The following is a 23645-nucleotide window of genomic DNA, read 5'->3' on the forward strand; positions in this document are numbered from 1 at the left end:
TTAAAAATAATCAAAATAACAACAATTATTAAAATTATTACAAATTATTAATAAAACTAAATTTATTCATATTAAATTAACAATAATGATTTTCTATAAATCAACATTAAATGAAAATATAATTATTAAAATTTTAGATATTAACAATAACTTTGAATACTTTTAGTTATTAAAATTATTAATAAAACTAAATTTATTAAAAAAATATTTATTCATATTAAATTAACAATAATGATTTTCTATAAATCAACATTAAATAAAAAATACAATTATTAAAATTTTAGATATTAAAATACTTTTTAGTTAATTAACAATAAATTTTGATTATTAATTATTAATAAATAAAATTATTAAATCAGTCTTATTATAAAATTGGGACCCCGCCGTGTTCGAGATGTGCAGTATCAAATGATGTTGAGAGATCCCATATTTGATACTCTTGGTCTCCAATCGCCACCACTCATCTATCATCCACTTTTGCTGGTCAGGGGCTATTCAGTAATTAGACATTTGGTGGCATCAGTTATTCAGGCGTCACGTCTATGGAATATTTTTTAGAGGCATCTTTCTGTATCCGAGTGGACCGAATACCTATGCAAGGTCACAAAAGGCCGTTAGAACGATGTGGGCACAAATTTATCCTCATAAAAGTCGATCTCGTGACAGAGACGTTTACAGCCCTCTCCCATCTTTCCTATATAAGGCCGGAATCCCACGCCCTTTAGCCTATTGTTTTTTGATTTGGCCTTCTGGATCTGGGTTCCAGGGCTCCAGGGTTTCAGTTCTCGAATCCGAATCCCCTTTAATATGTCATCTGTGACCGCACATCTGGTGGGTCTCAGTTTCATCGTTAGGTGTGCAGACTGTGGACATAGATTTTGTTGGAATCTATTGCAACAGTGAGTTTACGGCAGGACAGTAGGAGGAGATCTCCGCTTGAGATCGGATCAGCTATCTCTATATACGGTCCCAATAACGTCCCAACAATATGTTGCAACACTGTTGAGAGCGTTATGTTGGTAGCAGATCCAAACCAACTCCCAATTCCCAACCTGCGCCAATCCAACCTTGGAGACCCCGCTTTTCTCTGTACTGTACCATCGCAATTTGCAAGCGGACGACTTCTCTTCTGATTCTCCATCAACCTGTTTCTCCTTCCATCTTCGCGCTCCTGTACCTTCAAGTCCACTCATCTCGTTGTTTTAGGGTTTGCAATTGTTCCTATTTTATTTTAAAACACTGTCTTTAAAGATGGATAGACACAGGGGAGAACGATCTGGAAGTAATCCAGATTCCCACCACAACCGGCATTCGAGAATGTTTTCGCGGTCGTCTGAGAACCCCATGAACCACCACCGTAATCCTAACTATAAAGGTGGGTTCTCTGGCGGAGGGCGCCACCATCATGAACACCGTCCTTTTAACAGTCCACCCAATTACACGACTGGAGGTGGCGGATTCCGGTCAATGGGCAGTGGGGATTTCGGCTCTGGTCATCCGGTTCCTCTCTCAGGGCAGAAACGTGGTTTCCCATTCTCCGGTCGAGGTGGGTCTCCAGGTAGGATAAGATTCTAAGGATCCTCTTTTGTTTGGTTGTTTTTCTAGCTGGGAGTTCCAGTAATGGAAGTTCACTTGTTTTGCCAATTGATGATCTTGGTATATTGTGCCCTTGCTAGCGAAAATTTGGAAGGCCTTATTTTTTAGCAACGAATTAGAATTTTTATCTGATTTAGTTTTTTTTTATTTAGTTAATTTGAACTCCAATTCTGTCGCTTTTTTTTTTGTTGTCTTAATGTTTTCATGCTTTTTATTCGTTTCTGGGATGTCTTGATGTCGGATGATCCTACCATGATAGTTTATTGTTGTATATGTGCGCATGTGATGTTTACTTCTGCAGATAGATTAACTCCATCTGTTTGCTCCATTACTCAAAATTAAACATCAAACACGTATTTTAAGCGAGCTTCCAAAATAGGGTATTAGCTGGATGAGGATGACATAGCTATAAGCATAGTTGACATAGCTATAAACATATTCTAACAAAGAATTTGTCACCATTAACGGATGAGGATGAAATCATACTTCATGAAGCCATGAGCTGAACTTCAAAAATTAAAAAAAAAAAGAAACCCTCACACATGAAGAAGAACCAAACTGGTTCTTTCCAGAACTGGAAGTAATCAATGATGGTTGAAATCTAAGCCACCATCTTGGTTCCTGTTCTCCCAATTGCATTATGTGGAAACCTATAAATGGGTGCCATGTCTGTTGTTGTGGAACAATTTGGCCCTTAAAGCCATTTGGAAAACTTTAGCTCCCCTGAAAGTCAAGTTCCTCTTGTGGGTGGTTGCAAAGGAGAAGTGCCTCACCAAAGAGATGCTGATGAGGAAAGATTTCAGCCTGCCATACGTGCTTTGTCCTCTATGTAATTTGTTTTATGAGTCTTAAAATTACCCCTTCATTCACTGTAATTTCACAACAGTGGTGTGGCAGCACTTTCTCAGGCTGTTAATCTGAGCTGGTGCTGGTTGGATTCAGTCTCCTACTCTCCTTGTTACATGGGTGGAGAGTCCAAGGCATGCCCAAAGAAGGGAAGCAAATTTGGTCTGTTATTCCCTCTACAGTCCTATAGGTGATCTAGTTAGAAAGGAACAATAGGATCTTTGAGCAGAAAGCCAAGTATGAGGCTGGGGTAATTAGTTTTATAGTGGAGGAGCTGGTTATCTATGCCTGATGTTTTTGGGGATGCTTTTTGTTCTGGTTCTTTTTTGAGGGTGAACTTCTTTGGGGGGCTATAATTTTGTTCTTTTTTGTACAACCTCTTTGTACATAACCTTATACTGTTGATATTTAATACAATACTTTACTTTACCTTTCAAAAAAAGATCCTTAATATAAATTCCATGTCTGACACCTTCTCCATGTATTGCCCTTGTGGTTTCTGTGCAACATAATCTTTAATTTAGTGGCAATGATAAATAAATGATACTTTTTTGCTATTACCATTCTTCACCTCACTTTATATTCTCATGTCATGCTATTTTTTGGATAATGGCATGCTATTTTGTTTAATTTACTAAAAATATTCAACGGGGAATGAGAATGGCAAAAAGTGGGCAGTAATATGCTCATCCATAAAAGAAGCTAGACCTTCATTTTATCTTACCAAACCTATTTTTGCTATTCTTAGAAAATTTGGACTTAGATGTTAGTCTAGTTTCCCATGATATCACTAAGTTGGTTGGCTTGTGTTAGTTTAGTTATATTTGTTTTAGGTTCCATTACTGCTTCAGTTTTATAGATTTCCTTAAAAAACACATAGAAGACATTCCCTGTAACTTGCTTTTTTACAATCTTTTGTAACTGATGGTTTTGTCTATGGGTTTTCTCATCAGATGGACTATAAGACAACTTATGTGATTTGCTACTTATCCTTTTTTATAATCCTTGTTATGGGATTCACTGAATCTTGGTGTTATTTTGGATTATAGGCTCATCTTTGATAGCCTAAGTTCTTATAAGTGAGTTTATATTGATTTGTTTCTATTCATATGCTATATGAGACAACTGTATAGCCCTGGGGCAAAAAGACATGAGCATGCATTAATGTGTTACAATTATCCTCATACATGTTTCATGTTTACCTACCATTAGTTTGTATTTCTACAGACTGTCTACATGAAACAAGATATCCATGCATCTACGTTCAATTTCAGTTTGTCAGTTCACTTTTTGCCCATGGATTATATTATTCGTTTATATTTTTCTTGAAGCTGTGTTCATTATCATTGCTATTCTGTTCTTCCTATCCTATATCAAATTATTGATATCGTTATAATTCTCAGATAACATCAATCGTGGCACTTTTGCCAAACTTTTTGTTGGCTCTGTTCCAAGGACAGCCACAGAGGAAGATGTAAGGCATTCTCTGATTCTTTCTTTAGCATGCCAGAAGTATGTTGATTTGGTTCTGCACAGAAAAGAAGGGATATAATGCCTTTCCACATCACTTTCACATAAGAACTCTCTCTCTTTCATATTGTTTTCATATCATTAACATTGATCAAAGAGAATTTATTAATATAAAAAGTCTGTTATCAGAAGGGGACATTACAATGATATAGAACAAAAAGATGCTGAAGAAAAAAACTAAAGAAGAGTATATACGTAAAAAAAAAACAATACAATTATCAGCCCCATATTGTACCCCCAGCACTATTGCTTCTTGTAGCAATTTCTTATTCATAATACTTACCTTATTAACCATTGTTTTGACATTTTTCCTCCTGTTTCATTGCTGGCTTCACCGTTTCCAAGGGGAATGGTTTAGTTCTCTAATATCTTTTTCATTTTTATATGAAAATTGTTTTGATCCTTTGAATTGAAACCTAGAGGGTTTATTGTTCTGTAGCATTGGTTGGTTTATGGAAATTGTAATCTGTTCATGTTTATCCGGATATTATTCTATTGAGAAGATTGTAGATTAGTCCTTGTTATGTTTAGAGACCAAGGACTTTTATGTTATTTTATTTTTGAACATCTTCACTTCCTTTTTTTCCCTTCTCCATGTCACCACTATTTGTCTTGCATCATTCTATTGTAGTCTTATAAAATATTCTCCACTGTTCCAATTATTCTTATTTTATGTCAGATTCGTCCCTTGTTCGAGGAACATGGAAATGTTATTGAGGTTGCTCTGATCAAGGACAGGAGAACTGGCCAGCAACAAGGTATGTGGAATGTCATTTTCTATGAATTGATTGTAATTTAAACCTGTTTCTTTTCAGGTCTCCTGAGGGGTTGGTGGGAACGCCAATAAGCTCATGTTCGTCTCAGTTAATTTTTGCAACAGTTTCTGGGGTTGTTGTTTTTGGTTGCCAACCTTCCGTTTATGCCCTTCCTGTGAACCCAGAAGAAGGCAAGACCATGGAAACCTACTAAAAACTGGTTATGCATAGCAGTTGGAAACTTGGAAGGCAAATAAGTCCTGTTCTTGTACCACTTGCTGCAGTGATGACATTTCACCTTCATTGCCCCAGCAAGTCTTTTGTAGTGGAACTGTGGAAGAGGTCCATTACCATAGTTGTAGCATTTTATTTGTCAAGATGTTTACCCATGTACAGGTCTTGTACAGTGACAAAGTAATACATTGAAACAGAGTCATCTGTTTGTTATCTTGGAAAATAGGGTGAGATTATTCTTTTAAAGGCTTGAAATGTCTGTATGGCACAATGATAATATGTGATGGTTATGGATGGTGCCTGTTATGTCCATGAAACAGAGTCATAATTTTTGATGATATTGGAGTTTTGGATGGTGCATGCTATTTAGATTGTCTTATCAAATGTGGTTGGTCCCTAAATCTTGTCAAATATCTTCCCATTGGTTCGTTATCCTTCATGGTATAATTTTAGATTTTTCTATGGTTGATGAGATTATGGAAGTGAAGCTTTCTTATGGCATTGTTAAAGCTTCTTTTTCTTAAATTGCAACCATATCCATTGATATTGTTTCCCCTGCTAAATCCATAAAACATAATTATTTATAAAATAAATGTAAACTGTGCACATAATTTGAAGCTTGTGTTTTTGTTGCTAGGATATTCAATCAAGGATGTTGTTGTCTTATAGCGCTGATCTAGATCTTTTTGAATTGAGCAAGGGGAGGAGCAGTGGCTTGTATATATAGCTTGAGTTTTGAGTATTCGCATTTGTTATTCACCATGGGATGAGATTGTAATAAGTTAGGGTTTAGTTTGCTATCCTAATCTGTGGTTGGAACTTAGGAAGTTCTAACTATGTGATAGATAAACACTTATGATTGTTGTGGCCAAATCCATTTCCCATCTAAAGCAGCAAAAGATTGTGATGCGTTGGCCTGTCTTTCTAATTTGTGGTTGAACATCCAAACTTAATTGATAATCAGGTGAGACAGATTAATGATACTACAACTGAATTCTTGAATCCCTCGTGCATAAATTGGTCATACCTTACTTTTCTTTGAGTGCCAATCCTATTGAAAAAATGGCACTGCAGCTTCCTCAGAGGATTTTGGTGTTGGTTTATTTCTGATTTTATGTTGGGATATTCTGGTAACCATTTGTGGTCTCAGATGCTCAGGGAACAGTCATGCAAAGTATTTTGGTTTGGTTTCCCCATGGATTTTGCTGTTGTTTATTATATTGAGGCCTTTTTCCTCCTTTTTATTTTTCTTCCCCTTCCCCCTTTGCTGGTATTGGATGTGGATGCAAGGGACTGCGATCTACTGGTACCACATGGATTGGATGCAGATCATTTAACTATATGTATTATGTTAACTGTCATGTCTATGTTTGGAATATGGGCATGCTACTTTATGGTAAGCGGAGAGTGGTATTTTTTTCCACTGTTTTAAAAAATGATGCATTATGGGTCGTTTCATTGGTAGAGAAGTTGATCAGTGTTACAGTGCCCTCGCTATTCATGGTTTATACAATGTAAGCATTGGTTGAATATATTAAACGTCAGCACTTGTATCCTTCTTCTCTGGATGCATTGGAATATGAGTTCTTATTATTTGGGTTGTTTCATTTGAGATACTGATGCTTGCAAATTGGGATGCAGAAGATTTCTTTGAATTTTTTGGTAACTGGAGTTGCTATCTTCTTTCATTGTCTTCTTGAAAATGATGCATTATGGGTTTGTTTCACTAGTTGAGCAGTGTAACGACACTTGCAATTCATCTTTTATGCATGTAAGCAGTGGTTGAATACATAACCATCAGCGCTTTTAACCTTCTTCTCCATGATGTGTTTGGAAACAGGAGTTTGTGTTATTTGGGTTGTTTCATTTGAGATCCCAATGCTTGTGAGCATGAGATGCAAGAGGTTTCTGCAAATGATGTGATTAACCTATAATGTCGTGGAATATATGTTGTGCATGAATTTTGATATTTTGTTAATGGTTCCTGATGAATTTTTTCTTTGTGGCTAGAAATTGGTAAATTAGTTGCTTGTTGTTGTGCTTTTGGCGGACTCTATGTCGTTTCTGTTTGATGGTTGAGAAGGACATCTTTTTCTTTTTCTTTTTCTTTTTAATTATGATAAGCTGCAAATTTATGAAACAACCATCGAAATGAACAGGGTTTTCTGCTTTAAGTCAAAGTTGAAGGATCTTTGGTCACTACTAAATAGGTATTCTTGCAACATTAATACGCAAAAGCGATGTGACAAATTTCAAGTTAATAAAGTTATATTGCTATTATGCAAAAGAAAGGTGCTTCGTCAATTTATTGGTTTTTGGCTGTTGGTCTCTTACCTCTCGCCAAGAATAAGAGGGGCATTGGGCAGTTGCAAGTTACATCAGTTAACTTGTTTACAGGCTTTGCATTTTTTTCTGTGAGGATTTACTTTCTACCTTCTTTCTTTTTATGCTATTTTTTTTTTTTAAATTTGCCTACAATTTATGATTTGGGTTTAAAATGTTCTGCAGTTTTTTTTATATGTATATATATATACATACATATATATATATTATATATATATATAATATATATGATGATGATTCGATCAAACAGTTTAATTCGTATCAAAGGTTGGTGACTGCATCAATCTTAATGTGAAGGTAGGAAATTGAATGCTGAAAGAAAAGTAATAATTATGGTTATCAATTTGGATATCAAGACAGGCTGGGATTGTGGTCTTTTATAATGACTGATTGGGTTATGATTCTTTTGGTCTTTAACTTCGTTCAGATGACTCACTGGATTAAAGTTCATGCATAGCATGGGGGTGTAGAAACTGTGCTTCATGAATATGGATAACCATGGTAAACTAGAAGTCAAGAAATGTGAGTCAGGTTTTTGGGAGTTATTTGTTGATGTTTGAGATCTGCTTGTATTGGAACCGTCATGGATGATATTTAATTATTATGGATTTACTATTTTGAAGTTTCAAGCATTCAACATGCTTTATAACTTTTAACTGGCAATTTGTCTTAGAGGAGCTCCATAACTCCACCAGTGAGCTGGAAAAAGGATGAGGATTGTGTCAGGTTAGCAGCAGATTTAAAACTACTGCGAAACCTTTTTTTTTGTTTTTTTTGAAAAGGTAAGGTAAGCTACTGCAAAACCCTTGTTAACATGGATTCTGAAGGCACTGAACACAGCTGAATGGGGGAACATGATTCTTGTAGCTGGCTTCATATATCTGGGATAAAGCTTTGTTGAGTTAGGAGCTCTAGAAACTTATGTGCATGATGCTCGGGCATTTACTTTAATTTGTTCTGAGATGATAATGCCTATTTTACCATTTTTTAATTGTACTTGTTCATAGTTGTTATCGTTGCAAATTTATGGATATCCATTGAGTATGGTTGTTCAGCTTATAATGCTAAATAGTCCTTTGTCCGTTGGTCATTTTGTTGTGGAAAGGAAGCCACTAAATGTTGGTGCTGTCTAGCAAGGTGAAAGTTGGAGGTTTTCTTTTATTGGAGATCAGGTCATTAGCAGTGTGATCTTTAGTCTTCACAGTTCACACTAGTGCAAAATCGTACTGGTGAGTTTAGGAGTGATCTTCATATATCTTTTCTGTTTCTTCCTAGTTCACACTAGTGTAGAACCAGTGCTATGGTTCATCTTTGCTGATTGATCTACATGGATCAGTAATATTTTTACTCTGTTGGTTCCTTTCTTTAGCAGCTTGAACATTAAATTTTTGTCTATCTACTCTAGCTCAATTTGATAGTTATACACAACAATTTGATGGATCCATTTCTAATCTTATTACTTTTCCTAGGTGGATGAACTGTATCGGTTTAGTAGTCGAACAAGACTACAACCTGTCTTAGGTTTTAATCAGAAAATAAATAAAGATTGAGAAGAAGAGGAGAAGAGGAGAAGAGAATAGGAGAGAGAGAACACGAAGAAAGATTTCAGAGAAAAGAGAGAGAGAGAGAGAGTTCTAGCTAATAACCGCCCCACTCTTGTAATTTATATTCATATTCTCATAACTGTAAAAGGGCTGAATTACCCTAATTGCTAACATGGCAAAATAATAAGATAAAAACTAATAACATAAAGCTGAAATAAACTACCAACTACTAACAACTGAAAACTAACATATCTAACTGCCTACTACTGTCATATGAACACAGTGGGGACCACACCAGTGGGGTCCACATCAGTGTTCTCTACAGGTTTCAAGCTTATAGGTCTAATTTGATAGTGGTAATATTAGATACCGGATTTATTTATTTTTTGTTGTATATAGAATATGGAATTTTCTTGTGGATGTTGTCCTTTTTAATATTCTAAACTAACCAAAGGTATGGATTTCTTATTCCTTGAACTTAGGAAAAATTCTTGTGGATGTTGTCCATTACTTGGCCAGCCAAGAACTAAAGCTTCAACTCTATCTGTTATTATGAATATTATAGGGGCTGTAATTTTTTTTATGGAACTTGTGACTTTATTTTCAGCTCAACCTTAGCTGTTATGATGATGACATCCTTTGTATTTTGTTACAATTTTAATGCATTTAGTTGAGAAGCAACCCCTCTTCTCAGTTCTCACCTTTGATAAAATTCTCCTTATCTGTTATCAGAAAATAGATAACTCCGTGAAATCAACTGTTGGGAAAAAAATCTGTTGCATCAGATATGATCTTATTTATGTATAATAATCTTGATATCTCATAACCTCATTAAGAAGTCTATTAGTATGTTGGTGGCTGTTTGGGACAACACCCAAAGGTATTGCAATTGCCTAGGCATTTTGGAGGTTTATTTCCTACAAGACCAAATAGGCAGGTAGAATAGATATAAACATCACAGTGACAGCACTAAAGTTTTATTCCCCTTTTTATATATTGATACCACTTTGTCCCACCCACTTTGGGTTAATTTGCTTTTACATAGAGGTGATACTTAGGCCTCTTAATCCTTGTGTATGTGTTTACTTTGAACTAGGGAGATTATTTGGAATCTCATCATATTTCTGAAAATCAGGTGTAAGTGGTTATTAAATCATTTACTGATTTTAATTTGTAGATTATTTGTTTATAATTAACATGCAATTATGTAAGCATCTAAGCCTTGTCTCAACTATATGGGATTGGCTACATGAATCCTGTATCACCATTCTGTTCTATTCAGGCCTAACCTTTGGCACTTTTACCAATATAATTATACATACACATTGTAATATTTGTATGTATTTATTATTTTATTTTTGTCAACTAGATGATGCCTACTTGTCACCTAGGTGTTGATTTGCCTTGCCAGGCCGGGAGTAGATTGCCCCCTAGGAAATGCCTCTTTGTTTCCAAGTGGCTCTTGACTCACTATGATTTAAGTGATGCTCCTTTGTTTGTAGGATAACTGTAATTTGTGAATCTTCTTAATTCCTATTGGTCAAGGATGTCTTGGTGCATATTATATGTATATGTTACCCAGATATGACAAGGACAAGGTATTGGAAACTTAACACTAAAAACTTCAAAGTCTGACATGATTCGGCACCCATATACAGAGATATCCAGGAATTGGAGCCACACATGCCAAACCATATTATTGTGATTACACAATCCTTTTGTTACTGGTACAAACAGAAAAAAGGAGAGATTGACATTCTTTATTATCTCTCTCACCTCATGAATGGTTCTCAACGTTTAATTTATGTTTCTTGGTGTGCGCTATAGGTTGGATTGTGCTCCATTTGCTTGTGCATCCCTAACCCATCCGATCAGCTTTTTATGATCTGCATTTAATGTTAAGCTTGGATTATAGTGGTTGGTTAGCATAATCAGAGAATTGTTCTAATAATTCACTTGATCTGTTTTGTGACTTAAAATGTAAGCTGTGAATAATTCAAGTGGGTGTGTGGTAATGATCCAACCAAATATTTCTGGTCCTTGGGAACAGGAAAACAGCTATTTTATGTTTCTGGGAATACGTGAATAACAAAAACGGTTTCATTGAAACACCACCAAATGCCACCTAAATATCCTAGATTGTTCAATCTTTTTCCTTGGTAATTTAATCATACAATTTTTGTTTATATCAGTAAACGTCCATCAACTGCAATATTTATTCTGCAATGATACAGTTGGTACATATTTATAAAAAAAATGATATAGTTGGTACATGGAATATCCTAATGGAATCAAGTCATGAACATTCACTTCTACAGGATGTTGTTTCATAAAATACGCAACCTCTGAAGAAGCTGACAGGGCCATTAGAGCTTTGCATAATCAATATACTTTGCCTGGGGTGAGTTATATTGCTACCATGTGCCATAGTAGTTTCCAAACTGGAATTCTATTGTTTGATCTATTCATGTTTTACATTTCCAGGGAGTAGGTCCTATCCAAGTCAGATATGCTGATGGTGAACGGGAGCGACTTGGTAATTTCGTAGGACCTTCAAAATTTTATTCTTTTTGAACCTCTTATGTATTTTTTCTATTTGACGAGGTCCTTTTTTTTATCAATAAAAGGAGATTTTATTAAAATCAAGTTGAAGTATTACAATAAGATGGGAGTTTTCTCCATCCCAAAGACTGATATATAATTTATAATGTTGCCCAAAACATTTGGTGCCCAGCTGACCCTTGTTTAGCCAGATCATCTGTCATCCCATTTTCTGTTCTTTTTTCCCATTTAAAGACAACATTCAGCTCCCTTGTTATGCTTTCTATTTTCTAAAAAGTATGTCTATAAATCCACGGGATTTGAGAGTTGCATTTTGTCCAAGAAATGACCACCTGAGAGTCCCCTTCTACCTCCAAGTTGTGGAAACCAAATTTCTTAGCAAAATTCAAACCATGGAGTAGTCCATGCAGCTCAGCTGTCAATGCATTACCATATGCCAAGGTTCCTGAAAACAAAGCTAACACCTTTCCTTCTGTGTCTTGGAATACTCCACCCAATCCGGCTGCATCTTGATTGCCAATATAACTTCTGTCAAAGTTGAGTTTAACAAAGTTGGTTGCTGGGAGTGTCCAGTCCACAGTTACTCTTGACTTGAGCCAATAGTGCCACTTCCTTCCAGGTTCTCAAAATGTTGTTTATTGAGAAAATTTGGAAATCCTCCAGGGTCTTCACCCAATGTACAACTTTAATTTTAATTGTGTCAATGATTTCCACCTCTGTTCTACTCTTCTCACTGAAAATCCTCCCATTCCTTTCTTCCCAAACAGTCCATAACATGGTTTCTCTCACTGCTTTCCACATAATTCTTCCCCTTTTCTTTGGCTGTTTCAGGAAATTTGGATCAAAGAGACCCACCACATCCTGTGGAGGAGTCCACCTGCACCTAAAAAGAGAACAAAGATGCTCCTATACACAAAGTACAAAAGGACAGGTTAAAAAAATATGGGAAATGGTTTCACCATTGTTTTTGCAGAGGAAGCACATCATCAAGTGCCTTTCTTATGCAGTGTACTTTCTAGTTTCCACTGCATGGTTGTGCGTTGCATCTCAATTACTTAGGCACATATGGTCTTAAAAGTTGTTGGGTTTTGATACTGTATGGTGTTTTATTTGATTTGATTGTCAATAGTTTTGGCCAATTTTGGTCTATTCATGTACATATAGCCATCTTGATTTGTTTGTGAGGTAGATAATCAACAGATTCTAGGTTGAAGATTTGTTGAATATTAGCAGCATATACATTGGCAACCCAAGCAGTTGGATCTGTCCTAGGTTGAAAATTTCTGTTGAGAAATTGAAAAAGGTCAAGAGAAATCAATAGCGTAAGTGGTGTCTTCAATGTATGGTCCCCCACCATAAAGGAATCACATGCATTATTGATATGAGTTATTTACAATTACAAGTAGGTCTTCATGAGGGACTGAATAGAAACCACATGAAAGTAAAATAAAATACAAGTTCTCGTTATATGATCGAGAATTTTTTTTTTTTTTTGTTTTTTCCTTATTTTGATTTCCCAGCCTCATGGTGCCTTTGTGAAAGATTTTGATGAGATTCCAGTGATCTATGAAGTGGTAGATATTGTGAGCAAAGCAAAGATAAGGGGTTTAGTCTTCAAGTTGGATTTCAGATAATGCCTATGATCGCAAGGATTGGGGTTCTGTGGGGTCTGTTCTTTAAAAGAGGGGGTTTAATGAATGTTAGATAAGTTGGAGGATGTATTTCCTGGGCTCATTTTTCAGCTTTGGTTAACGGGCCATCAAGGGGATTCTTCTAGGCTACAGAGAGTGATCTCTGACCTAGAATTTGAAGACGATGCCATCATCTTCTTTCAAAGCAGAGATGACCTGGATGTGGGTAAAATAGATCTTACTTTGTATGGAAAGAGTCTACACGTGAAGGTATATTTATTTTCAAAAAATTAGCATCACTACACTGTAAAAATTGAACAAAGTTTTGCATGTTAATGAAATAATAGAGTTGATAGTTTGACAAGGAAAATCATAATAAATTCTTTGACTGAACACTTTTTCTTATGCTATTTTTATAGATGCTTTTTGATATTTTAATTGTTGAATACCAAACCAACCTGTCAACTTTACATCTCTTTTGATGATGGCTTATTGGTAAATGCAGTTGAGTTTAAGCTGTTTGTTGGTTGCTTGAACAGGCAAGCTACAGAAAAGGAAGTTGAGGAAGTACGTAACATGTCACATATATTTGCATTCAAATTTACTCCATCTTTTCCATTTAGAAAAATGGCCTGTTTCTTCCTTTTTTTTCTTTTATTTTCATTGCTTTTTGCACTCTATCCCTTGAGAAATACAGTTCTTTCTTTCTTGGGCAAACTTTTCTAACCAAAAAAACCAACTTGCTGGCTTTATGTAACAATTTGCTTTGGGCCAAACCAAACATTGGCTATCTAGTTATTTATTTTGCTAAGTTTGGATAAAACTTGTATGATTAGTTATAATTTATAAACTGAGAGGATTGCACCCCATTTTCAATTCTCTGCTGTTGGGGATACAGCAAATTTTGCAACAAAAGCCTTGGGCTTCTAAGGTTCTTTACTGTTCATGTTGTGTAACTATTTTTGTTGAGTTCCTTTTCATATTTATGATTGATGTTTTCTATACCAGATCTTTTCTCCTTATGGTCGCGTTGAAGATGTCTACATCATGCGTGATGAATTAAAGCAAAGTCGTGGTGTGTCCTGTTACACTTATTCTGATGCCAGATTGCCATCTTTTCTATCTAGTCCTTGAAACATGTGTCAATGAGGATCCTACTAATTGGCTACATTTCTATGTTATCATAGATCAAATGTTTACTCAGATGATTATAACCATTGAATTTTATTTTGATATGATGTTTATCTGGGAGAAGAATTCTTTAAGCTATATTGTTTCTGTTGTTATATTGTTTGAACTTAGCATTGGAACATTTTCTTGTAGGTGCATATCAAATTGCTTGTGAATTAATATTCAGACTTTATTCTTTATACTCATATGTTGTGATTTATATATTTTCTTATTTCTGATATGTTTGTACTTCTGAAGGATGTGGGTTTGTTAGATTCTCTCATAGAGATATGGCAGAAGCAGCTATAAATGCTCTTAATGGAATCTATGTGATGAGAGTAAGATTTCTTATTCTTTTTCCCTTCTCCTTCTATTTATGACTTCATCTTTTGTCATTGTTCTATTCCATTTTGATGGATATCCATTTACTTTCTTCTGTTTTCTTCTACATAGGGTTGTGATCAGCCATTAACTGTTCGGTTTGCTGATCCTAAGAGGCCTCGTTCCGGTGAATCAAGGTTTCTATTGATTTTCTTTCTTCCTTCTTCTGTATATATAGTTCTCTAGATTGGATCTGATAAGTCATGATTATGTGTAATGCACAAGAATCACATCTTCCATATGCATGAGTTGAGAAGGACTACTAAATATATTTATCAAAAAAAAGGACTACTAAATATCAGTCTCCTTCCAAATACTCAGTTCAATTTAGATTTTTACTGTAATCAGATGATGAGCAAATTGGTTGTGATTTTAGTTGTTCTATATATATATATAACCCCACATGATTTGTTAGTGTTACTAAAGTGGGAGATTGGTAATCAGTACCCACATGCTCTTACAGTCCTTGTGATTTTACTATGAAGTTTCTTCTTTTTTTTTTTTTAAAACTTTCTCAGGGGTAGTCCTGGATTTGGCTCCCGATCTCAAGCACCATTAGAATCTAGGTCTGTGCATAAATTGAAATGAAATATAAGGCGTCATTTGAGTTTCTTTGTATACTCTGCCTTTGTTCTGATATTTAACTCTTGCAGGCCAGAACCCAATTTTGGTGAACCGATGGGTGGGCATGTTTTTCCTAATGCTTGGCATCCAATGAGTCCTCAAAACTTGGGACCAGCTTCACATTACAGTCCTCATAGTTTTGGGAGTAATTTGGTTTCTAGGGGTGGTGCTCTAACAATGCCTCCAGTGACTGTAAGTAATCATTTGATCTTTCTGATGAACATTGTTCAGTTGCAGCCTTTCTTTAGGAAGACTTGTGATGCTAGCAGTAATTGTAATCCTGAACACAACATCAGGTCATATTGTATTATTTGTTCTGTCCAATCTAGAGTTATCTTACTGTCCATGCCAAAATAATTGCTGAGCAGAAAATCAGGCCATTGCATTATTTTTTCTGTCCAATCTATAGACATCCTCCTTCTGTTTTATTATAACAAAGCTGCAAAGTGATTGGGACAAAAAATGAGCCTTGGACAGGGTGATAAGGGTCATTTCATTGGGCTGAATTTTGACCTAGGAGATCATATATGTGGGAACATTAAATTTGCAATGTTTTTTTCTGATATTGTGTTTATAGATGGTGACTGTTATCAAATGCAATTGTCTGGTCTATCTATAAGAAATTCCCCAGCTGCAGGGCTAGGCAACACAGGAGAGCCCTTAGTTTGGCATTACATACAGAGTTTGATGTAATGAGTTGCTTTTATAAACTTAGGTAAGATTTTATGTATGTTTGATCCTTCAACTAATAAAGCTATAGGACATTGCATATATTCAAATCAGGATTTAGTGAAGTTGATAAAAATGTTATCAGCAAATTGCAAGTTTTTTCCTGATAACAGTATCTTTCTTCAATCAACTTTAAAATATAAGTTCTTAAAAATCAAGATGGTGCAGGATAACCTGCTTCAGTATCAACTGATGTAGGGCTAATTGCTTTGTTACCAATAGGTGTAGGACTGACAACTCTGGTACTAAGTAATGTAGGACTGGAATGATCCAATGGTGAGTCTGGGAAGGTAATGATAGGCTAGGAAGGAATTAAGGTTGATTTTAGGACTAGAAGTAGGGATTTGTTGGAGTTGGGAAGGTTCTGTGCTATTTGCCAGATTCTCCTTGGTAAATATCTAGTGATAATAAACAAATTGTTCAAGGATAGGAATTACAACACTTTATTTGTACATGAGAATCTCTTTTTCTATAGCAGGGCTGGGGGGTATTGGTCTGCATGTGCAGTGTTTTTTGTAACCCTGTGTACAGCATCTTGTTGTACATGTTTTTTGTTTTCCTTCTTTTTTTTAATGATATAAAACTTTATATGTTCTCAAAAAAATCTAGTGATATAAAATTCAACAAAAATTTGTAGAGATGTTTACGATGATGGATATAGGGTGGCTTAATTTTATGGCATTTTGAGCAAGTAAATAAAGTATCAAAATTCTGGAAATAGGGTTTTAGATGGAGTTTTGGGTTGGAATTTAGGATGAAAGGTAATAGAGATCATGTCTGCGTCCAACTATGAGAGCAATCAGATGGTTTTGACACAAAAGGATGATGCCAGTTGAAAAGGAAATTTTTGTTTTTTTTTTAATTCAAAATAAATAAAAAATGTACTCATATCAGCTTTAGAGGCTGCTTGTTAGCAGCTGGAGTGGCTGAACTGAATGGCTTATTACTTATGGTCGTTAAAATAATTAAATAGTAAAATATTTGAGAGTATAGTAATCCACCCAATTTCAACTTAAGCCATTAAAGAGCCCAGTAGCTCACAACATCCTTAACAACTTATTCACTAAAAAAACAAAGCAATAAGTTGTTCGTTAAGCCATTTCATCTGTTATCAATTAGTCTTTATAAATTTGCACATGACTTAGTCTACTAATATACATCCGTATCAAAAAATATTTTTAAATTTAGAAAAATTATAGAAATAAAAGTATTAATAATAGAACAATTATTTTAGTACTTAAAGTTTATAAATTTGCACAGAATATGTATTTTGAAAATTTTATATAATTTTTAAATTATTAATTAATATTTTAATTTACATTAAATTACAACATATTTATTATTTACAAAAATAAAAATTGTTTACAAATTATTCAAGAATATAATATTAAATTGAATCTATCAAATCTACTAATCTACATTTATATACAAAAGATTTTTAATTTTAGAAATTTATAGAAATAAAAATATTAATAATAAAATAATGATTTTAGTAGTTAAAAATTGTGAATTTGCATATGATATGTATCTTAGAAATTTTAATATATTTGATATAATTTAGGTTGAGATTATATATTTCATAAATTATTAATTGATATTTTAATTTATATTTGATAATTTAATACTCAATTGACTTCTTTGTTAATGTAAAAATGTAAAAATAGTAAAATAGAAAATAACTGATATAATAATTAAAATATAATAGGAGCATATGTTTTGCAGTTTGGATTCTTGATTGATACATTATCAATAAAATTGTTTGGTATCTATGCGTCCTATTACATTAATTGTAATATATTCTTTCATATACATCATTAAAATATACATTTTATATGTATTTATACATTATTTGTTGTTATTTCACCTTAAATTTAATATTATTAGTATATTTATGAAATTTTTATATGTTTTCCTATCGTATCCAAGAGTTTCTATATTTTTTGTCTGTACCCATGCGTTTCCAAAGCGTATCCGTATTTGTATCTGTATCTAGGTTGTCCGATATGATACCCGACACCGATACTTTAATCCTTGCTTTCAGGGCATAGACCGTATCTCCACCACCTTACGGTGCCAATATAACTTGTATATTCATGTGTGTGGGGGGAAAGTTATTAATTGGGTCAAGTAGGTAGGCTCTGTAGACAAGTCCACCTATTTCTTCCACATGGAGGAAGCTCTGAGTGATCAAACTATCCATGGGATAGGAGATCCTCTGGATCAGCCACATTTTCACTCCCCAATCTACATAAACCATGTCCAACCTTGTACTTGAGTTTTCTTTAAGTTACATGTGCAATGCAAAATTCCAATACAAAGTGGTTAAAGCTGAAACTTGTCCCATCAATAGAGGCAGTACACCATGTTGGTTTGTGTTGCCCTAGTACAGCCAGACTTCCGTTCTGGTTTATCTTTTCCAATGCTACTCCAACCTATTTGCATGGAAAACCAAATTGAGTCAAGCCTAAAATTGGGTTGGGCTAGTAGGTCCATCCTATTTAACCTATCTGTTTGCTCCCTAGATCCCATAGAGGGCCTTGCCCCAGGGTGTTTTGGCATGGTGCTGTTTATAGAAATCAACACAAGTAAGTTATGTCTTGTATGGCTAATATGGTTTTCTGGTTGTTGTTTTTTTTTCCTTTGTTTTTTACATGTTATGGGTGATTGCTAGAAAACCAGGTATTGCTTGTGTCTTTTGAATTTTGGCAACACCAGAAAGAGCTAGCAGCTAGAATATCTGGTTTTGAAATATTTGTCCTCATATTTTGAGAACATTTTTACTGTTAGTGTGTCTTATTGCTCCTGTTTCTTTAGGGCGGTCCCCTAGGACTTCCTACAAATGGTTCTCTTCCAGGGCTTTCAGTTTTACCTTCTTCCACCTCACAACAGGTAATGAATTGAATTGTATTTGTTTTTATGATCCTACTCAATTCTTTGATTCTTTCATTAATTTAAATCTGAAGTACTTCTGTGGTCCTTTGTAATAGATTTCCAACCCATCTATACGACTAGATCAATCAGTTAGTCAGAAAATATCTCCACTACAGAAGCCGCTTCAGTCCCCCCAGCATTTGCCACCTTCCCTCCTGCTGCACCCTCAACAAGCTCTACTGTCTTACTCACAGCCACAAACTTCTCAGACATCAGTGCAGCAACCTGGTCAGCTGCAGATTACTCAGTCCTCTGGTCCATCCTTTAGTCAAGTTCTGCCATCGCAACAACCATTTGGATTGAGTGGTCAGCTGCCAATTTCTCAGCCTCAGGTCCAGCAGAGCTGCTCTATTTCTCAGCCTCAGGTCCAGCAGAGCTGCTCTATTTCTCAGCCTCAGGTCCAGCAGAGCTGCTCTACTGTAGTACAACAAACCCCTCAGAACTCACAAAAGCAAGCTGTCTCTATCATGGCAGGCCAACAGCAGTTGTCTGCTCCTTCCATCCAGCAACCCCTGCTTCAGCCTTTACAACAGTCATCTGCTCAATTTTCTCAGATGTTATCTCAACAGATGCAAGTTCCACAGGCAAGCTCTCAATCATCACGACAATCGTTTTCCCAGTTGCAACAACACTTGAATCTGATGCAGCCATCAAGTCAAAATCTGACCCAACAGCAGAGTTCCCAGGCTAGTAAACAACAGGTATTGCAGGTTTTGGATGATCCGTCTATGTTTACATGTCAATACTACTGGCAATACCGGATGCCTTTTCAGTAGCAAGGATGGTGTGGTGATGCTTTAATGATATATTTGGCAAACAATTGGAGTTGGACCTACCATTCAATGGTCTTCTCTGGTGATATCTTATATAAGGTTTAATCATGATGGGTTTGAGTTGCATTGTGTTGTACCCAAACTTGGCCATTGATAGCTAGGCCTGGGTCTGCCTTGGAAAGTTTATGGTCCAAAACACTTTAAACAGGGGCTGGGTTTACCATTCCAGGCTTGAACGTGCCACAAACTTGGCCATTGATAGCTAACATAGCCCATATTTTTTTTTGATCAGTAACTAACATAGCCCATATGTTAACAGGGTCAATTAGGTAGCTAATGCATTGTCCTTTGGGCCTATGTAAATTAAGCCCATACACATAAGCTTCCTGAGCCTTAGAGCCCATTGGGCTGCACCCAATAATAGAGGCCCCTTATTCTGATGCCAAGTGATAACCAATTGAGTTAACACAAGTTAAAAGGGGGCATGGTAATCAGGGTGGCCAATCTGGTTTCCGCTGTATTTGGGCAAGGATCTGTAATCTTTTTTCAAGCATTAATAAATGACTCATTTTGCTGATAAAAAAATTGAGTTAACACAAGTTCACAAATGCCAGTTATCTGGTTTTATTCATTGTCTTGATAGTGAAAGAAAATTGAGACTGGTGGAACCTAAAGGATCAACTATAGGTGCCTATGTTTGCCAGTATCTAATAATCTATGGTCTACTGTTTGATATGAATTGCAGGTTGTTGTTTTATACCTTTTGTCCTAAACTTTCTCTTGGCAATTGGCATGTTGCTTCTTCTCATAAGTCTGTTTCTTGTAAGTGGTTCTAAATGATTTTGTGAATGATAATACCTCTTTTTTGCAGCCTCAATGGACTGGAACTGTACCACAGACAGCAAGCAGCATTCCTGCAACTTCCCAAGCTGCAGTGGCACTTTCAACTGCATCTGCTGCTTCAGCTGTTCATGCAAGTACACAGACAGCAGGTCCTTTAACTTGTAATTGGACTGAGCACACATCGCCTGAGGGATTTAAGTATTATTATAACAGTGTAACTAGTGAAAGTCGGGTAAGTGTCTCCTCAGTTCCCTCTGTTATCCTTTTTAGTCTCTGCCTTGAAAGATGTCACAAATGCTTGCCAAAATGAACATGTAGTGGGAGAAACCTGAGGAGTTGACCTTATTTGAGCAACAGCAGCAACGGAAAAAGCCATTGGTTCAGCAACTTCAAGCCCAGACACAGACACAATCACAAATTTTGTCTGCCCAACAAATTTCTCAAATACCACAGGCACAGCTCCAAATACAGCTACATAATCAGCAGCAATTACAAGTTCAGCAATCTTCCTTTTCTTCTTCGGTCAGTCATGTGCTGCTTGGTTTATCATAATTTAAAAGCGTTAGTTCTTTCTGTTGCCTAAACCCATAAATTTGATCCCCCATTTTCAGGCTTCCACTGTAGTCAGTCATCAAAGTGTTCAGGTAAGTTCTTGTTTTTTACATAATAAGCAATGGTTCTATATGGGATATGATTGCTATTAAAAACATGTTACCATTCATCTTCCTTTGGTTAATAAACTCTTGTTATTACTATGTTTTACTATTTTAAGGGTATCCTAGTTTATAGGCTTTGGGTTCTTTATATATGCACATGCATGTATACATATGTGCATCAGTGCATGAACGAAAGGCTAAATGTTTAAAAACCTCAATTGGAACAAAAACAACACTTGAATAGTAGATACCTTAAAGCCTCAGGATTGAAGATTAATTACCATGGGGCTTGGGATCTTTTGTAAAATGTTTCATGACCAAATTTTGTTATTGGAGCACCAAGTCATCACATATTGCAAGATGGTGTCCGGGATCAAACTCCAAAGATTTCTTTGTTGAAGATGGAGTGCTGGTGTGTCTCTTAGGCCTTCCCTTTTTGGGAATCTCACATTATCAAGATGGTGTCTGGGATCAAACTCCAAAGATTTTTTTGTTGAAGATGGAGTGCTGGTGCGTCTCTTAGGCCTTCCCTTTCACTTGTGGAAGCAAGAAACTACTGAAGCCATTCTCTGATGTGTGGAGGATCACTAGGAGGTGTCTTTTGGGGAGACCTCTTTTCAGCTTCCATCTTATTGAATGGAGTAAAACCTGAGGAGATTCCTCGGAAGATAAGGTGCTAGTTGAAGGACAATTTTACTCAGTGTGGCTGGCTTCATCCATTGAATCTGTGCTTTGGAAAGAGGCTCGTAGGGAGGGAGATGAGGAGGTTGAAGAAGAACTGCGTGGCAACAAAGGATTGGATGGTTCAAACAAGAATAGCACTTTCACTAAAATGGAAAAACAAATGTTGGAGAAACAGAAAGGTAGCATTCAGGGGGAGGGTCTTATGCGTGTAGAAGCAGCAAAGGGTCTGGAGGGCGGCAGGTCCTTTGCACAGGTTGTAACTGGCGCAAATGTCTTTTTCAAACATGGAGAAGGTGTTGGTTCAGGGAAGAACCGAACCTAGGCTTGATAAAACCAAACCGAGCCTTGGGTTGAACGTGCGTGACCCTCTTAAAAGTCACGTGAAGCCGCAGATAATTAAGAATGGGCCAAGTGATAAGCCAAAACCCATGCTGAAGGAAATAAGCATTAGTAAAGGCCCAGTGGGCTTCGGGCGCTTTAAAGAAGGCCCTAAAAATTCAGGGGCGGAGGCTTTAGTTGGGCCGCAAAAATCAAGCCCACCTAAGGCGGGTAAGGTGGATACAGGAAGCTCAGTTCAGGGGCCCATCTTAACTTAAAAGGCACGTGACCAACCATGTGCCTTCGATAGATGGTTATTACCATCTATCTTCTTCTTCTTCAAGTGCAATGAACCGTGCAACAGGGAGCCTGAACTCGGCGCTCTATGGAGCTTCGGAACAGTGGGTTCCAGCAGTAAGATTAGAGCAGTCATCGCCTGAAAAACGCAATCCAAGTTGTATTAAACGAAGGGAGTTAGAGGAAAGAAAGAGGGAGCTCTCTCCGTTTGAAGTTTTTAGCGGTTCTGAATCGGATGATTCTGAAAGTCTGGGCAGAATCGATCTTAGCAGATCAAAGGATATTTCTGAAGAAGATAACCTTGGAACGGAAGTATTGTTCCTGGAGGAGGAGGGAGGTGATTATCAAAGTTTTGAGGGAGGCTTGAAGAGTTCGATGGAACGGCAGAAGATAGTTACGGTTAGGACTCAGATTTTGTCTACACTGGCAAGCGAAATTAACTCCTTACAGGTTATGGGTTTGGAAAGGAAGGACTCTACTGGACTGCTCTGTGATGTATGCCTATAGCTAGACAGCAGTGGAAGACTAACTCAGATGCGGAAGTTGACAAGTTGTTGATCTCCTATGAAAATTCTTCTAAGCAGATTAGACCTCGGGAGACAGATTTAGACTTGCCTCCCGATGCCCGTTCTGATCCCCTGAAAGAGTTTCATTTGGCTCCTAACAATGAAGGTACTGTTGTCAATTCGGTTTTTGTTACTGATGCTCTTCCTGTGGTTGAAACAGATACGCCAGCATCCCGAGAGGAATCTTTAGGTGTGGATGAAAACAGAGAGCTTAGCATTGGTGAAGGTGAGAGGAGAGAGGGAGAGTTGGAGGTTAAGAAGAAGCGGGAGGAAGAGTTAGAAAAAATATGGGAGCAAATTAGTGCGTAATTGGAGGAGTATAAAGCAAAGGAGGAGGGGTTAGAGGGTAGGGATCCTGATGCAAATCCTCAGAATAAGGAGAGAAACAAAAGTTCTAGGCTGGGGGGGGAGTGAGTAAAGGCAATGGGTCGGCTAAAAAGTTAAGAGGGGAATGTGAGAAGGAAGAAGAAAAAGAGATCAGAAGTGGAGAGACTGTTATCAGATATAGAAGTTGATATCAAGTTTAGTGGAAGGGGAGAGAGAAGGAAGGGTTTTTTATGAGTTGGAGCTGGGTACGTAAGGGGCGTTTGAAAGGAGTCTTATTATGAAAATCATTAGTTGGAATGTGAGAG

General features: G+C 36.4%; 1 protein-coding gene across 14 annotated transcripts in view; it reads left to right on the top strand.

The window, feature by feature from the left end:
* Nucleotides 1-992: 992 nt before the first annotated feature.
* The window catches only part of LOC104598752 (flowering time control protein FCA-like), a 30960-nt gene continuing 8307 nt past the window's right edge, over nt 993-23645 (top strand). For 3 of the 14 annotated variants that reach the window (XM_010260941.3, XM_010260940.3, XM_088900900.1), the window contains exons 1-16: nt 993-1558; nt 3846-3916; nt 4652-4730; nt 11167-11249; nt 11333-11384; nt 13547-13608; nt 14050-14116; nt 14470-14549; nt 14665-14729; nt 15111-15158; nt 15246-15408; nt 18760-18834; nt 18933-19577; nt 20521-20724; nt 20811-21014; nt 21104-21136. In XM_010260941.3, the coding sequence (XP_010259243.1) occupies nt 1252-1558; nt 3846-3916; nt 4652-4730; nt 11167-11249; nt 11333-11384; nt 13547-13608; nt 14050-14116; nt 14470-14549; nt 14665-14729; nt 15111-15158; nt 15246-15408; nt 18760-18834; nt 18933-19577; nt 20521-20724; nt 20811-21014; nt 21104-21136 (2238 nt within the window). In that variant the 5' untranslated portion in view covers nt 993-1251. Of the gene's footprint in view, nt 1559-3845; nt 3917-4651; nt 4731-8413; nt 8534-11166; nt 11250-11332; nt 11385-12241; nt 12342-13546; nt 13609-14049; nt 14117-14469; nt 14550-14664; nt 14730-15110; nt 15159-15245; nt 15409-18759; nt 18835-18932; nt 19578-20520; nt 20725-20810; nt 21015-21103; nt 21137-23645 lie in introns of those variants that run through there. The other 11 variants (XM_010260944.3, XM_088900905.1, XM_088900904.1 and 8 more) reach the window with 8 other exon arrangements.

Source organism: Nelumbo nucifera, chromosome 3 (genome assembly GCF_055504915.1).
Source record: "Nelumbo nucifera cultivar China Antique chromosome 3, China Antique-T2T, whole genome shotgun sequence".
NCBI classification, from domain to species: domain Eukaryota; kingdom Viridiplantae; phylum Streptophyta; class Magnoliopsida; order Proteales; family Nelumbonaceae; genus Nelumbo; species Nelumbo nucifera.